Here is a 16758-nt window from a genome sequence, read left to right as displayed (position 1 = left end):
TGCGCATTTTCAGTTCCTCCTAAACAAACCGGTGGTTGAAGTAAATGTGGGCAGCGTTATATTCCTTTCCTTCACATATAGCAGTGTGCCCAGCATCAAAATGTGTATTGATTTTCTGTGCTCCTAAACTGAAATGACACTGTTTATTTCAAACATTGTCACCTGAGCACTTCTTGAGTTCAAGACAAAGTCAAGGAGATAAGATCCTGAAAACGAAACTATTTAGCATTTCTGAAAAGCGCAACCTGGAATCCAGTGTAAGATCTGAAATGCAGTTCTCAAAACTTAACAGCGCCGCATTGTTTTGTGTTACACAATTACTCACGTGCATGCACAACTGGGCAACAGATGACTCAGGTTACACAGCCTGTTTGTACAATGTGGTGCTTCATAAGATTACCGCATGTTTGCTGTTGTTTTGCTCAATCTTTAGCTTTACAAGATACTGTCCGCAACACAGTCTGTTGGTGTAAAATAAGGTTATATTATGTGGCCTGTAACTGGTTTGTTTTCACATATTTGTCAGGAAGGAATATCCTAATGCTACAGTTTAAATTTTGACAACTGTTTAAGAGTTAATACCAGTTTGTTTTGTCACAATTATAACAGTTTTAGAGTGACTCAATGATTTAATTGTGCCTCCCTCTTCATTTTCATGCCACTAATGGTTTTATAAAATGGTTTTAGAATTCACCTAATCCTTCTAAGAATATCATCAATTTGTTAAAAATACTTTTAAAAAAACATTTTACCTTTCAGGCTTTTTAAAGAAAAAATGCTCGTGGTAAATATAACTTGTAGAGGTGCAACAAACTGATGTGAATGAAAAAGTACCAGCTTGACAACCAATTTTTACTCTTATAAAATGCTGCAAAACAATGTAGAAATGTAACCTTCTTGTTTGTTTTCAGCGAGGAGAATGAAGACGATTGTCCAACAAATATCGCGGTTATCGTAACAGCCATGGCTAGTCTGACCAAACCCAGCATACTGTGAAGAACAGTTGTATTGCTGAGCTTGTTTATGAGGACTGTGACCCAATCAGTGATTGAGTGGATCTCCAATAAACCAAAAACAAACATTTTAGCCTATTTGTTCAGTTGATGGATCATTTTGCAAAAGAACACACGGTTGTGTGCAAAACGTCTAGATATCCTGCAGCTAAATTTTGGCATTCTTCATAATCACCATTTAACTTTCATGACCTTTTCATGATCAATGAGTTTTGGTTCATTTTCCAGTATGTTAACTCCTGATAATGTTATATTGGATAGTTACCAAAGTTCCAAAAATTAATTACCAAAGAATTAATTACCAAAGTTCTTCTCTGTTTTTGTTGTTTCAGTTGAGTTTATTGTCATTATACAGTACTCAGTACAATTGTGCTTTTGCTTTACACACCACCTAATCAATTATATACGCGAGTACAAATCCTTTACATCATCAGAGAAAATATTGCACCATAAAAAGCTTATTCAGTGTTAATTTCTGAATGGAATCATCACTAACTAAACCCATAGCTTCAAAGGTGCACTGTACCAGCCAAGCCCTTCAGAGGTGTCCCAAGTACAAGTGAAAGGCAAAAAGGGAACTGACATTTGGTTTTCCTTGTTTCCATAGTCGCCTCATCAGAAGAGAATAAGAAAGCAGAGAGACATTATTGCTCGTGCATGCATTTGTGCTCTGTCAAAAACACCTTTAAAGTTTGGTTTCAAACTTTGTCTGCAGTCTTTGTAGCCCTATCAATTTCTTATTGACAAGTACAACACAGTCTTAGTGGACCTGTGAGGTCCAAGGTCACCACTTTCTGCCCTCCTTATTTGACAGGCAGCCAAGAAGAGACACAGGGGACAGATTTCAGTCAGGCAAAGTAGATTGCTTACCTTAAAGAGTGATGAAGCTCAGCAATAATTCACACTGCAGAGTGCAACATTGCATAATTTTGAGCTGGAAAAGTTTCAGCCGTTATGTGGCATAGCAAAAGCTGTTTTACCATCCTTCCTTAAAATCTCTCTAAACTGCCTCATAGATATAGAGAGATATTGTCTTGTTGACAAGGCAGGAGATGAAAGCGTGATATCTTCCATTGCATTGACTACAGTTGCCACAATTGATTGTAGATATGACAGAATCTGAGATTTATAGCTAAGTCACATTCATGCTTTTTACCTGTTAGGCAAGTCTGTCAGGATCTAATTTGGTCCCAACAGATTTGTACTACTCGCTTAAACAGCTGCTTATATGTGAGAGTACCACAGAGTGCAAGAGTATGCAGCAGTGTCTGTGCTTAGTATTGAGTGCATAATGCAGTGTTTGCAGCCCTGTGACATACCAAGTATATATTATACATACATTCGGTTAAACTTATTGCACTTTGTGCATACACACAACTTGAAGAGTCTAGAGTCAGTCCCCAGATGACTACTGAAACAGCGTTAACATATGCAGCTGCATGTCGCCTGTTCACAGCCAGAGAATTTCCACCAGCACAGGAAGTGTCATCAGTGTCAGCAGTAGGCCACTGCAGCTTTGTAATAAGACACTCCATGCTGAGCAGGGGAGGAGGAGCTCTGCAATTAGAAAAATAATCTCCATTCAGAAGAAGGATGTTATATTTTTACATGTGAAACAACAGGAAGTGCATAGCTGCGGCAAACAATGACCGCGAGGACAAGCAGCTTACTTTTCTCAACCACTGAAGTTTTGGTTGCTGTGGCTGAGTCAGGCAGTTTGATGTTGCAGGTGAAGTTGGACTTGCCATTGGGCAGGTTTTTGAACAGCAGGCGGCAGTTATTGCCCGGGAAGATGCGGACTTTGGCTCGGTTCTTGAAGGGGGCGTGCTGCTCCTCGTCTGGGTCGGTGGTGTCGAGGAGCCTTTCCCCCTGTGCCCCCTGTGTGTACTTGCAAAAGGCTTCAGGTGACTCAGCGGGAACCGCATATTTGCAGTCCATCCGGAGGTGGTTCTCGCCGATAGAGCAGTAGGACAACTGAATAACCTTCTGAGCTGATGCAAAGCCTATATTTAGTATAACACAAAGAGATGCTCCAGTATTCATAAACTTCATTAGAAACAAACTTTTGTGGTCATATATGTCAGGAAGAAACATCTGATTGTATGCAAGTGTTATAAAAATATCCTTTGTGTCATACCAAAGAATAACATTGTGGTAATCATGAGCATTCTTCCAAGTTCCCTAAAAAAAAAAAAAGAAGCAGTTTGTTGTTACAATTACAATACAGCATCTATCTGTTATATCTGTGCTTTCATGCCTCTGCGTTATCGAAGTTCCAAACAAATACAGCTGACTCCGCTGTAAGGATCAGGGTCAGATTTCAGAGACGTGAATGTAACATTTCTGCAGTTCTCTCCCGACCCACAGGAAAAGTATCACAATACTGAAGAACCGGTTCCAATACAGTCTCACTCTGTCCCCTGCAAAGACATGAACTGCAAACTTCGCTGGTAGATTGCCAACATTGACGCATTTCTGAGCTTAACCTCTCTAAAGAACAAAGACTAATTACCCACCCTCTGAATATGCTAAGAAAATACACAAAGCAATTCAGCAATATTTAGTTTGCTTGATGCAAATATTTGCTCTGGTGCAGTTTGGAACCAAATATCTCATCCACAATAACAGCATGAAAGAGAACTCGTCTGTATAGCGCAGTTCAATATTCTACACAGCTGGGATTCAGATGATTGTATATGAATCTTTCTCACCTTCTCTGATGCATTTTGAGTCCTCCTCAGTGCTCTGCAGTGTGATGCCGGGGGTAGATACAGTAGAGGTCGGCTTATAGAAGAAACGGAGGAGAGAGGGAGGGGGACAGAAAGAGTGAGGGGAGGGGGAGAAAAATGCTGCTCCAGTGGACTTTGGGGACATTTCTCAGTACCGTATGAGGGTTTACATTGATCTTCTTCTTCCCTGTGTTTTACCACTGGACAGAGGATCACATGTCAATAAACTGTCCTCTGGCTCTGTTAGATTTAGGCTTCTGGATTAGAAAGAAAAGGGAGATGTTTTGAGGAGAGTTTGATTAGCCGAGACCCCTCAGCAGCTGATCTGCCCCATGTAGTGTTAATACTTTCACCAACACAAATTCAAAATGATTCACAAAACTCATCATAAAAGAAGATAAAATGACTACAAAGACAGGATGAGACACATTTGTTGGGCATTTTACGTGCAAACGGATTGAAATGAGAAATAATACTGTCAAGAAGAGCGACAATATGATCAATATGAGATTAAAACATGACCAAAACGGAAAGATAATGACTCAAATGAGACTTTAAATGTTACAGGTGTGGTTAGAAATCCAAAATAAACAATGAATAATTACCAAAGTGATCAATAAAGCACCACATCAGGCGAAAATGAGATGTAAAGTGACTCTAATGAGACATGTTATGGTGCAAAATATCAGCGAGATATAGACAACATAAAACTGTGTGGTTTGTGGGTGTTTTCGGTTACTTTCTGTCTGCATGTCTTAGTTCTCTGTAGAATTCTAACACTTATGTGAACAGAAGGCCTGTTGTTACATAATACATCTAAGAAATGCTGTAGCATCATCTGGTGACTCAAAATGCTGAACCTCGCTATCATCTATGAACTGACTGTTAGTAACATTCATGGAAGAGCTGCAGAATCTTTTTCAATGAAAACAATAGCACACAACCCACTGTATCCTCCGTATCCCCTTCACACCCTCATCCATTTTCTCAAGGTCCTTCCTGGACAGCTGCTGAACAACTGCCACACTGAGGCAGTCTCCTGGGACACTGACAGAGGTGTGTGTGAGTGGAGGATACCTGCTACCCTACACTGTGTTTTATCTGAAACTTGATACTGTTCTAAATTGGTTTTATCTGTTTTGAATATAAATAGCTGAGAAAGCAGGTTGTGTTGATCCCTGCCAAAAGTATTCTTTAGAGATTCTGTGGCTGTGATCCTTGCTGCTCTGCTCCTCTGCTGGATGCTGCTGCTGATACACTGCAGATGAAAGACAGGACATCCCCTGTTCTTCTCCAGGCATGCTCACTGCACAACTGGGCCAGATGTTTTTATATTATCCTTTCAGGCCAAAACTGGCAAAAAAAAGCTGTAATGCACGTGAGTTAGACATTGTATAGGCTATGGGAATCTGTGATTTGTTGATGCGTTTGGATGCTAAATTTTGCCTGAAAAACACATTTGTTGGCCAATAAAAACTGCACATAATAAGATAAGCATGTTGGGAGAGAGCTGGGAAAATGTTTGAGCCACACAAACTGCAAACAGGTGATTAAAAGTTTGTGAAAGCCTAGTAATATTTTAGATTTCTGCATGAATATGACCTAAAATATGTTTTATTCAATGTTTATTCATCAAGGGAAAATTAGCTCTGTTAAGTTTAATAAACATGGATCTGTCCAAGTCCTCTGTTCACAACATGTTTGACCAGGGCTGGTTGGTGATCACCAGGCTGGGAAGTTGCAGAACCTTCTCTGAACAACAGTCTGGACCACAGTCAGATAGACTATGTATAAATGCATGGACATGGACTCAGCTTGTGAGTGATTAACCATGTTGTGGTACAGTGTGGAACCTGCATAGGAACCTTGGGTAACTTCTTACTGTAGCCACTAAAGGCTTCTTTCACTGGCTGATGTTAATGAGTCTAAATTAGTAGAACACTGAACATTAAGAAGCACTTCAGGGTTTCAGCAGAAAGCCACTGCTCTCCATTCATAAAGATCATGTAGACAAACCAGACAGCTGTTGGGAAGATGTTTTGAGAAAAGATGGAACAAAGTCAGAACACTGGTTTCCAAGGTTTATGGAACATAGTTTTTCATACATTTGTGGTGTGTCCTTGTTGGTCGACTTGGGAAACTATACAGAATGTTGCTGTGGCTGCAACCATCACTCCAAACCAACCTGAAGCGCTTCAGATGTCTTGTGTGGCATCTTTAACACAACTTACAAGAACTTTTACAGTCTTGTCCCATTAAGTTTCACTCTGGTGTTGAAAGCTGAAAGCCTCTTCAGAGTTCTGTGACATGAGACACTTCCTGATCACATCTACTGAAACAGGGATTTTAACATCTTTGGCAGTTTCTTTGTAGCTTTTGGAGTTGTTATAACAGCATTTCTGATACTCTCTGAGCTCAGTAACCACTTAAATTGAATAGACTTTTGATTTTTTCTACATTATATAATGTAGCCAAGTCACAAATTTGAGTTTATGGCTGTAATAAATTGTAATTTCACTATAAAGCTCACCATTTTCAGCAAGCAGCTAAATATTAGAAAGGGATTTATGTTGGCCAATAATACAGCAATGAGCCACAACATTAAAACCACCAGAAGATAAAGTTAGAACCACTGCTGGACTTGTTATAATGCACTGTTGTGCAGGGTAAACCTGCATCCTGACATCTGCATGGACTGACCAGTCACACCACTCTCATGGCAGCAGCAGCAGCCTCCTCCAACAGGACAGCAGCAGGAGGGTCTTAAATATCACAACAAAGAGTCTGAGGTGTTCACCCAGCCTCCAAACTCCCCAGATACCATTCGGATGGGATTCAGTGGCATCTGTGTGAAAACAAGCCCGATCCCCATAGATCCCACCCCATAAGACAGAATCTAAGGATACTCCGGGACACCCTGAGATGGTCTTTGTCTGTTCCTGACTGATCAGAGTTGTTTTGAAAGGCTTGAGGAAAGCCTACTCACTATTAAGCAGATGGAGAGAAAACATCAAATGTTGGATGGGTGACATTTGCTTATTTCTTGAAAAATACGAGTTCATCTTGAATTTGATGGCAGCAACATGTCTCAAACATGGTGAGACGGAGGCAACTGGAGGAAGATGTTGCAACTAATGAGGTTAACTGGAAACAGGTCGGTAGCGTCATTGGGGAATAAAAAGCACCTAAGAGAGGCAGAGCCTCTCAAAAGCAAAGTGTTTACAATTTGCTGAGCAAATGTAGTATAATGTAAAATAAAATTGTCAAGACAATATTGCATTATCTAAAGTACATAATATCATCAAAAGAGTTAAAGAATCTGAAGACATCTATGTGTGTAGGGGACACTTTGGAAATCAGTATCAGGTGTCAGGGACCTCAGGCTGGACTGCATTAAAACAGACATGATTTTGCTATGAAAATCACTGCATGGGCTCGGAAACACGTCCAGAAATCATTGTCTGTGATCACAGCTCTCTGTGCCATCCACTAATGGCTCTGTCATGCAAAGAAGAAGCCATATGTGACCATGCTCCAGAAACATCGCTGTCTTGACCCAAATCTCATTTACAATTAGTGATGATGGAACTGGCACATCGATGCAGGAAGGTATAAACAGGTTTTAGAGTAACGTATGCTGCCTTTTCAGGGAAGGCTTTTATATTGTAGCAAGACGATGCTAAACTGCATCTATTTCAACAGCATGGCTTCATAGTAGATGGTGCTGGACTGCCTGCCTGCAGTCCAAACACTTCACCAACTGATCATATTTGGTGCGTTATCAAACACAAAAATACAAGAAAGGAGATCCAGGACTCTATCAGACCAGAATGGGGCAACATTCAGGTCCAGCAGCTGTTTCTCCTCAGTTGTTTACAGACTGCTGTTAAAAGGAGAGGGGATGCTACACAGTGATAAAACATGGCTCTGCCCCAAGACATGGCAGCTGAAGAGAAACTATGCAACCCTTTCATGTGCTCAGCAGCCTTGGAGATGAGTGGTATGGATCACGATATGAACAAAATGAGAAGTTTGCTACATGGGCCTTTAGACCCAGAGAAAGTTTGAGATCTTAATGCAGAGCCTTTGTTCAGCACAGTTTACCAGCTTTCTCTCCACTAGATGTCACCGAATCAATGACCGCTGTTGATTCATTTATTTTTCACGGTGGCGCTTCCGCTTTTTGTCCTGCAGAGGGAACTCTTGATTTGCACCAATATGAATGGACAGCCGCCTCCCAAAAAAAAATCAGGGCAGTGGTTAGTGAGCAGTGAATTAAATGCCACAAGTTTAAAAATCCAGATATTCACGATTATTTTTAGAATAATTTGTTGATCCACATATTAGGGATTAATAAGTACAAAACATCAGTCGAAAGCAGTGACTTTGTTTATTTTTTGCTATTTTGCCAAACTATTTTCTACGTGCATGGAATTATTATTATTATTATTTTTTACATTCATTGGTATTTGTGTGCCTGCGTGTTTAAGTGAGGGCGTACAGAACAGAGCAGGAGCCGTGTCCAGGCAGTCAGTCAGCGCTGCTGATGCTGCACTGCACACTCGCGCAGCAAAACGCAGGGGACAGCTGGGGACCAAACATCAGGTAAGACCGGCTGCTGCTTTTGTGGATTGAACCAGGTTAAGACAACAGAAAACCAAACATCTTAAATCGACTTTGCATGTGCTAAAGGCACGCCTGCGTGGACGTCAGTGTGATTCACCCGCAGAGGGCAAATTGTGCGCATCCACAGTGAGGAGAGTTCGGCAGTTTGCTGCAGTGCAATGAGACTGCATGGGCGTAGTCTTATCTGCATTTGGGCTGCAGGTAGACCCGCACTGGCATGTCTGCTTCCGCTGCGTTACTGCAGGCAGAAGGTTGTGTAAGCTGTTTGTGCTCGGGTTGAATTCAGCCTCTGTTTGCTCCATCGTTTTGGTCAATGAAGGCATCCAGGTCTGCATGCGAACTTTATCATGTTATGTCCCATGTTGAACTTTGCCAGGCTGTAGCAGTGGTGTGAACGTCTGATCGGTCAGAGACGCATCAACATGGAGCTGCATCTCCTGGCGGCCTGTCTCCTTTTTGGCAGGATAATGATGACTCATCAAACTCACAGTATGTCCCCCCTTTCATGACCTTCCTTTCGGGGTTTTCATCTTCTTTAAATAGGTGCGAGACGCTGCTGTGTCCCATCCTGCTGGAATTAATCAAAGAACAAAATGCTGATTGTATTAGATTAAACAGATGTAGTGGTGCAAAATCTATCGAGTAACACTTTAAAATTTGGGGTGTGTACAAACTGAGATCAAGTGAAGATAGTTCAGCGAGAAAATCATCTCTGCAGCAAAGGTTTAGTTTAATAAAGATTATATTATTCACTTGTATAGATAGATATGACAGCTTATTCAGCATCAACAGTACACTTAATTGGCTGTGTGAGCATAATGGAATGTTATTTCTCATTCTTATTTTTATTGAATTATTTAATTACTTGTTTTTCTCAGTGACTCATTTTGTTTAGTTGCATTTTTTACGTTGTCTGCGCTTCTTCCACTCACCTAGAACAGTTTCAAGTCATGTTGCTTTGGTAAAAAGGGTTTTCAAGCACAGAATATTGCTTTTTTCTCCCATAATTATCATCTGACATCAGGGCATATACAAGCCACCTACAGCCATGTGAAATAGAAAGTGTTTTGTCTCATATCAGAACATGATTAAGGAATTATGTGGTCTTTATCAGGTTTAAAAATGAAGTAAAAACGTTGTTTGATACTGTCTCCATAAGAATTGGGAGGATGAGTGTCAGCTAGGTGCTGCTAATCAAATGCAGCTCATCAACTGATCTTCATCAGAAATGAATTTTTTTGGTAGTTTGGCAGTCTGGAGCATTCAGGTGTGTGTTAACAAGAAGGAAACACATCAGAAGTTATCCTCCCAAACTGATGTTGCTATACATCAATCTGGGAAGGGTGATGAGGTCACTTTCAAACTGTTTGGACTCCATCATTCTACAGTGACACTCAAAACTTAATAAAACTGCAACTGAAAATTGACTTAAGATGATCATAAGTTGACAACAACTTGTGATTTCACACAGGACAGAGACTGAAGTCTGGGGAAAGTCTGGTGGTGATTTACCCATTCTCCTCCATACGTGGACTGTCTCACCTGTTTGTTTTTTTTTTTAAAAAAAAGCCTTTTAGTTTAAAAGATCTTTCAAGCCTTTGTTGAATAAACTTAAAAGTCATTGTACTCCTGGATTTCCAAATTAGAATCATTGCTCTGCTGGAAAATAGATTTTCTTTCTCGTTTAAATCACTTGGAGACTGAAGCAGAGTTTTCTCCTGTGTTTCTGTTCTTTTCTGCGTTCGTTTTACAATAAGAAAAAAAAGACTTCTGTGTATTCACTTTCAGTGAATGCGGTGTCTACGTACCTGTTCACTCCCCGCGGGCCCCAGATGTTTCCATGTCTAACTTACCAGGAGCGAAATGTCAGGGTGGACTGTGAGTTCCCCCCCACCTACCAGGTCCCCGGTCCCTACTGTGAGTATCGGCAAGACAGCCGACTGGTTGGCAGCACCCTCCCCAACGCCGTCACCTATGTGACCACAGAGGACCGCAGGAGGAGCAACGTCAGCCTCGTCCTTCCCAATCTGTGCCGCCTCACCTGGGCCCCGCTGGCCGATGAGAAGCCTTACACCTACACCTGCAGGGTTTATCAGGGCAGCGGCTGGAAGGAGAACAGCATGGCTGTTCATCACAGTGAGTCCTTGTTACTCGAGTCTTTGCTTCTTCCAAATATAATGAGCCACAGTATGTAAGCTCACATTGTTTCTCCATTGCAGGGCTTCTTCCAATCTGCTCCGCAGTCAGTGTTATGTTCAAATCGGCTCCATGGCTTTTGTCATTGGTGATGTCACTTCCTGTGGCCGTGGGTCTTCTGAGTCCTTGAGCGCTCAGTTCCACAGGTTTGCAACTCAGAGGACCTTTCATGACTTTTGACGCTCTCCGGTTTGACGGCTGCTGGATGTCTCAATATGAAAGAATATTATTATGTTAATTTTTGGCAGTTTAGAGGCCATGAAAATCAATCTAACTAAATAAGACTGGATAAAACCAACTTCTTAGTGAGTATTGGAGCATTCTTTAAAAAATGTTGCGTTTTGCGAGATCTTATGTAACGGACATAACTGTAACCACTGTACCTTGAACACACTGCTGCACAGAGCTGTCGGAGGGGGTAAAAATCATGATGCGATCAAACGCCACTACAAACAAACAGAACTGTGAAAATGATGGCAGTTATAAATAACAGATCAGCTGTTTTTAAACCATTTTCTTCATAATGTTCTTGTAAATCGTTAGATTCTATCCGGATACAAATATTTTATTAAATGACTAAATGTTGATTTTGCAGGGTTTTTTAATTTATCATTTTAAGAAAAGCAGATGCTTCTTATAGATTTGTATTCCTTCTTATTGAAGTGCTCAAGACTAATTACTTTACGTATATCTACTGACAGTGGAAGTGGAGAATGTCACTCAGTTCAGCACTTAAGTTTTTTCTCTTTATTGCTTTAAGTGTTATAAACGGGCTGCCCTCTGACTGAAGTCACTACTGTACAGAGTCATTTGTCAGTTGTTTATAACCTCATGTTGCTCAACAACAAGTACATAATGCTACCAATAGATGCATTCAGGTACATGTTATTATAGAAATAGAAAAACTGCTCAGACACTGCCTTTTCCGCTGACATTGGGCCTCTCTCATACCTCCGCTACCTTGAATAAATATTGAAATCACTGTACACTGGACTGTACACTCATGTAAAGTTCACGTGGTTGTAAAAAAAAAAAAGCCCTTTTCTATTCACCCTTTGACAGCAATAAGAAAAATACTTTCACAGGACTGACATGATCGATCCTTAGACTCAACTCAACACCAGTGCACTATGTTTTCCTGCTTGCATCGATGCTTAACTTTCCCACAGCCTAAAGTGACATGACATGACTGGTTTAACGCTTCACAAAGTATGAATTATTATCATTTTCTGCAGCCGTTTATCGACTGCAGCTGTCCATCTTATAGGTAGACAAGCTGTGGTAAGAACAAGAGCTGAAGGAGATCACTCTAGTGTTATTGTGCATATTATGAAAGATTTCTACCACAGTTCTACTTTATTATTTAATCATTTATTTGAGGTGTACACGCCTCCAACAGGGCCTTTCTATGCTCTGTTTATGCTGCTTGCTTGTTTAAACTTTTAGAATTAATATATTTTTCCGTTACTCATCACATCTTTAACAATGATTGTGTCTGTAGTATTCATGTTTTATTTTTCTATCATTTTCTGATGCTGTTCTGCTCAGTATCATTCGCTAAAGAGCCCTCGTATTAAAGATGTTTTTCTATTTTTTCAGGTGAGCTTGTTTTGGTTTATTTACTCAACCAACCACTACAGGTGCAGTATATTGTATAACCAAACTCTAACAAATAAAGGTTACGCAATGTAAAAGTTTCCTGTGCTCTCTCTACACCGCCTGAGGCTGTGGTGCTTCCTGCTGTTATCCTGCAGAGGGAGCTGTTATTTAACTCCAGCTCCCTCTAAACATATAGCATCTATTTTGGAGTTGAAAAGAAAAGAACTAACAGGAGAAAGTATCTGAGCTTAATGCGTTTTAAGTCTAATGTATTTCATGAAAGGCACAAAGCTTTACCTTGTTTAAAGGTTTGTGTCAGAAGAGATGCAGAATTATTAATTACTTAAAACTGACATAACATTTTTAACTCAGTTGCTAGAAGGAATGTGTACACAGTGGCACCAAAAGAATCAAACATTAGATCCAGCTTTGCCAAACCCTTTCTCATTGTTGTCTTAGCAGAAAGAGGTGAAATTTTACTTCCTATTTATAAAATATTTCTGATTATAATTACTTCTACAATGTGGAAATAGGCTGCATCAGTTGGAGAACGCAGCATATACAAAAAGTGAGTGTAAGAAGTGTACTTGCTGCTCAACATGATGTGATCTCTTCCTGTACTTATAAGCTTGAAATGCTTTCTGCATTGAAAAGAAAGAAAAGCCTTAGAAAGCGATGCACTGTACACATTTCAACAAATTAATGTACTTTAATGGAGCAAAACCACTTCTTCAACTTCTGGTATTGGACTGCAGCTTCCAAAAGTCTGAGAAAAAAAACTTGCATCATCATCAAGATTATTTTGAGATGGACTGAAGAGGATTGTGTAAGAAATCCAGCGAGATCGGTGCTTATCGTAACAGTCAACACTGTCCAGTTGCACTTTGTTGTTTGATCCTTTGTTCATTGCTAGATTATAACTATTGATGTACACAGTAAAATATGTCTCCCTTTCTGGGTGTGAAAGTTATATTATTTTGGGGGGAAAATGATTTGCAACTGTAAAGAAAACATGTCAGTTAAAAAGAAAGTTCCTTGGAACATGATGAACTGTTGTATAAATGTGTCTCATGAAAGAAGCCTCTATGATTTATGACTTACCTGCATCAGATTTATGACTGAAAACCAACGCTGAATGCACTGTAGCTTTGTAAAGCCTATCTGTGTGGTTTTCTGAACTTGCAGCCACCCACGTTACTGTCACCCTGAGTGAAGATGCAGGCCTGAGTTAGAAGAAACCAGAGCTGTTGGCATCCATACGACCAACATAATTTTCACAGTTTCTTGTTAAAGAATCATGTGAGTGGACTGATCAGCAGGCTGCTGCCAGGTTGATCTCATCACATATTAATCTTTATCTCAGTCCCCCCCTGAGAGACCCCGACATACATTGCATCCCTGATGCTGGGTGTGCACGTGCATAATCTGTTTTATATTAGTGAAGGACCAGTAGCCCAAACCACCTAATTTTCTAGCTTTGTGCCTGGACCACACTGATAAATTATCCCCACCACAGCACGCTGTACAGGCCCAGCAGGGTGCCAACCCCAGTCGGAGGAAACTTTTGTCCATGGTTCATCACATTTACACAGGCACCGAATAATAATCTCCATCAGCTTTACTGTACATTGTGCACGCAGCCGTCTCCCACTTTGTACAGATTTTAATAAAGGCTCGGGTGCTTTTTCTATGAGTCAATTTAGAGCACAAAACAGTAGATAAAGCACAGCAGGGCACATGTCTGTCATGAGATAATGTTTGTGGAACAAATCTGGTTTCCACACAGATCGACCAAGAAAGATGTTTCTCATTTGTTAAATCAGGCCCAAAGGTTACTTCCATCTACTGTGGTTTCAGTCTCTTTTTATTAGAAATTTAAGGGACTGGGTAGTTGTTTCTTTCATTAAGAAATCACCAACCGTCTGTGCGTGTTTGTTTAACAGTCTTCATACATTACATACTTCACAGCGATTAGCTCTAAATGTGCATGCTGCTGCGTACGATAACTGAGCCTTTGACTACTTTTCAAACAAACAGAATCATGAACAAATCCAGCCCTCAACTTTGTAACAGTGCTGATCATTTCTGCAGTTTTACAAAATCATTATCACTTGCTTTTTCAAAATAGCCGCAACCCCTCACATATATAGATAAGCGGAGTTGTCTTTGTTTCTGTCACAGAAAATGGCACCATTCATTCAGGTGAGCACGCACTGAAGCAGCCATGGAGTTTGGGGACTTTAAAATCACTCCCACTCGCCATTAAATAGTTTGGAATGTCAAAAATGTGGCAAACATTCCACAGCAATGGACAGATAGAGTCAGTGGATGTGTTTTTTTTACCCTTGGTGTCTCCCCTTCCTCTTGACTCCTTGTTCTCGTGAAGCAGCCTCAAAAAACCCCTGGATGCACGTGAGCGTTCTGCACAAGCTGAAACCCTCTGAACTCTTGTGGATGTGCCTCCCCCTCAGCACAGTGCGCCTACTTGCGTCTTTCCATCAACTTGTTATGCAATTTTTCTACCTCTAAATTTCTGTCTGAACAAGCAGTTCCTCTTGGCAAGGAAGTGAAAAAAAGGGTATTTCCCAAAACATTAACATCCCAGGCCCATACTTGATCTTCAGTGAGTGGAGAGAAAGGTCACCACGTATGCTGAAAGCATGTTTTGTTATTAATTATGCTGACAAGACGCTCCTTAATCACATGAATACATCACAGTGGGGGCTCCTGTAACCCCATACAGCTACCAACCAAGTGAATACACTCAACCATTCAGGCAGGAGAAGTGACCCGTCACCTCTGAGTACAACAGCCACTTGTGTTGCAACGGGGGGAAGATCACTGGGTGCGTTGAGCCGGCTTTTAAAACAATGGCAGTATCAGAATTTTCTGATAAAAAGCATATTTGCTTTATAGGAAACATTTGAGATGTGATGTCACAGACCTGTCAGCGAGGAGGGAAAGCTTAATGTTGAATAGGGATACATATTCAAACATTATCAGACTGCTCAAAGTCATCGTTCATCAGTTGTCACTACGCCACCTAAACTGATGACTGAAGTTGGAGACACTGACACAGAAGTTGCAGGGCAGCTTTATTTCACACAGGAAATCAATCTGTGATCACAGACACCTTCAAGTTTCTCACATTTAAGAGAAGTCAAAGTGAGTACACATTTTTTTCAATATGACCTTTATTTGCTCCATATTTCATTTACCATTCTGAATATATTCACTTGAATGTTTCTTTGACTCCTGCTGTCTGGGTTAGTTTAACATCACGGTAAAAAAAATAGCTTAAGATGGCTACAATTACTATTTTCAAATGAACTGTGAATTAAACCCAACACACCACTGAAACAACCATCAACTTAGTCATATAAAAAGGAAAGTAAACTTTCTGTCAGTTCTGTTATTTTTAATATCAAGTCTTTACCAGATCTTGAATACAACCTCACATGGATGACAGCTCATGACCTATTACATCATGCCATTATTTGAAAATAATCCAAAATATCACCTTTAGCAGCAGTTACTTGAGGGAATCGTTTTCTGTGTGATGTCATAGGCCTCTCGCATTGTTTGAGGGGGAATTTCAGCTTGTTCACTCCTCTGTTCCACATTACTGAAGTTCTTTGAGATTTGCACGGCTCTCTGAAGGTCCCATCGCAACATCAATCAGGTTTCCCGTCTGAACTTTGACCGGGCCGTTACAACACCTTGATTCTTTTCTTTTTCATCCATTCAGTTGTAGATTTGCTGCTGGGTTTGGGGGTCGTTGTTCTGTTGCTGGGCCTAATTTTAGCCCAGCTTTATCTGTCAAACATATCGCCTTATATTCATGTTCACGGTCAACTCAATGACTGCCCATGTCCAGGTCCACCAAACACAGCGCTGTGTGTTATAACCAAACGCCGCCCTTTGGAGATATGAAGATGCAAGTGATTAAAGACAGCCACAAAGGCAACAAGTGTTCACTTATCTGGTTATAACTCACATCAAAGCTTAGTGTAAGAGGGCTTGGGTTTCCTTAGCATTATGGCTGATATTTTTTTCAATCCCTCATAACATTTCCCATCTTGATCAAAAAAGAAGGTCCTTATTTATCTATTTAATTATTCATTAATCTATCTTTTTGGCTATTTTACCCCATGCCTGGTTGACAGTCAGAGGTGGGTGAGGTGAGGCTGCCATATGCAGTAACTCTGTTCACGATGCTCAAACTTAGTCTGTCACTGAGCTGAGTGAAAACAACACATATCAGTGATTTTAACTGATATTCATCACTAGCTAGAGCTATGATTTAAGTAGACTTCAATTATAGTGAACCCACTGACCTACTGCTGTCTATAGTTTTCATGGAGTTTGCCAGAAAAGTCATCAAAACGTCACCACAAATCAACCATAAGCACCAGAAAGAAAAACCCAACGTATCATCATGAGAAATTTTATGACAGCGGAATATGGGAACAGTCATACAAGCAGGTGTGTGGAAGTAAAAGACAAAAAAGCAGGATATGAATGTTTCCAACCCTTCAACAGCTACCTCTGCCCTTCTCTGGAAAGCACAATTAAATTTAACCCAGTGAATCACC

At 40.5% G+C, this 16758-nt stretch overlaps 2 protein-coding genes across 2 annotated transcripts; one reads left to right on the top strand and one right to left on the bottom strand.

The window, feature by feature from the left end:
- Window positions 1-1344: 1344 nt before the first annotated feature.
- On the bottom strand, window positions 1345-3788 carry thy1 (Thy-1 cell surface antigen). Its single transcript, XM_072374859.1, has 4 exons — window positions 3725-3788; window positions 3151-3194; window positions 2684-3016; window positions 1345-2570 (listed from the first exon to the last, which is right to left on the bottom strand). The coding sequence occupies exons 1-4, from the start codon at window positions 3736-3738 to the stop codon at window positions 2464-2466; spliced, it is 498 nt and encodes a 165-aa protein (XP_072230960.1). The 5' UTR covers window positions 3739-3788; the 3' UTR covers window positions 1345-2463.
- Window positions 3789-8256: 4468 nt separating this feature from the next.
- Window positions 8257-12244, top strand: LOC140279598 (uncharacterized). The gene is made up of 4 exons (XM_072374755.1): window positions 8257-8347; window positions 8745-8857; window positions 10157-10504; window positions 10588-12244. Exons 2-4 carry the CDS (start codon window positions 8791-8793, stop codon window positions 10692-10694), a joined length of 522 nt encoding a protein of 173 aa, XP_072230856.1. The 5' UTR covers window positions 8257-8347; window positions 8745-8790; the 3' UTR covers window positions 10695-12244.
- The last annotated feature ends 4514 nt before the right edge of the window (window positions 12245-16758 follow it).

This window comes from Leuresthes tenuis, unplaced genomic scaffold (assembly GCF_036924035.1).
Source record: "Leuresthes tenuis unplaced genomic scaffold, fLeuTen1.0.hap1 SCAF_21, whole genome shotgun sequence".
NCBI lineage: Eukaryota > Metazoa > Chordata > Actinopteri > Atheriniformes > Atherinopsidae > Leuresthes > Leuresthes tenuis.
Note: the sequence above shows the minus strand (reverse complement) of the source record. Positions and strands in the feature narration are given on the sequence as shown.

What these genes read in the sequence shown, in the direction of transcription:
- LOC140279598 (XM_072374755.1), top strand. Translation starts at nt 8,791, where the DNA reads ATGGAGCTGCATCTCCTGGCGGCCTGTCTCCTTTTTGGCAGGATAATG. An exon ending in GATGACTCATCAAACTCACA is followed by an intron (nt 8,858 to 10,156) that starts GTATGTCCCCCC and finishes ATTCACTTTCAG; the next exon opens with TGAATGCGGTGTCTACGTAC. An exon ending in CAGCATGGCTGTTCATCACA is followed by an intron (nt 10,505 to 10,587) that starts GTGAGTCCTTGT and finishes TCTCCATTGCAG; the next exon opens with GGCTTCTTCCAATCTGCTCC.
- thy1 (XM_072374859.1), bottom strand. An exon ending in TACCACAATGTTATTCTTTG is followed by an intron (nt 3,017 to 3,150) that starts GTATGACACAAA and finishes TACTAAATATAG; the next exon opens with GCTTTGCATCAGCTCAGAAG. An exon ending in AACTTCAGTGGTTGAGAAAA is followed by an intron (nt 2,571 to 2,683) that starts GTAAGCTGCTTG and finishes TTCTAATTGCAG; the next exon opens with AGCTCCTCCTCCCCTGCTCA.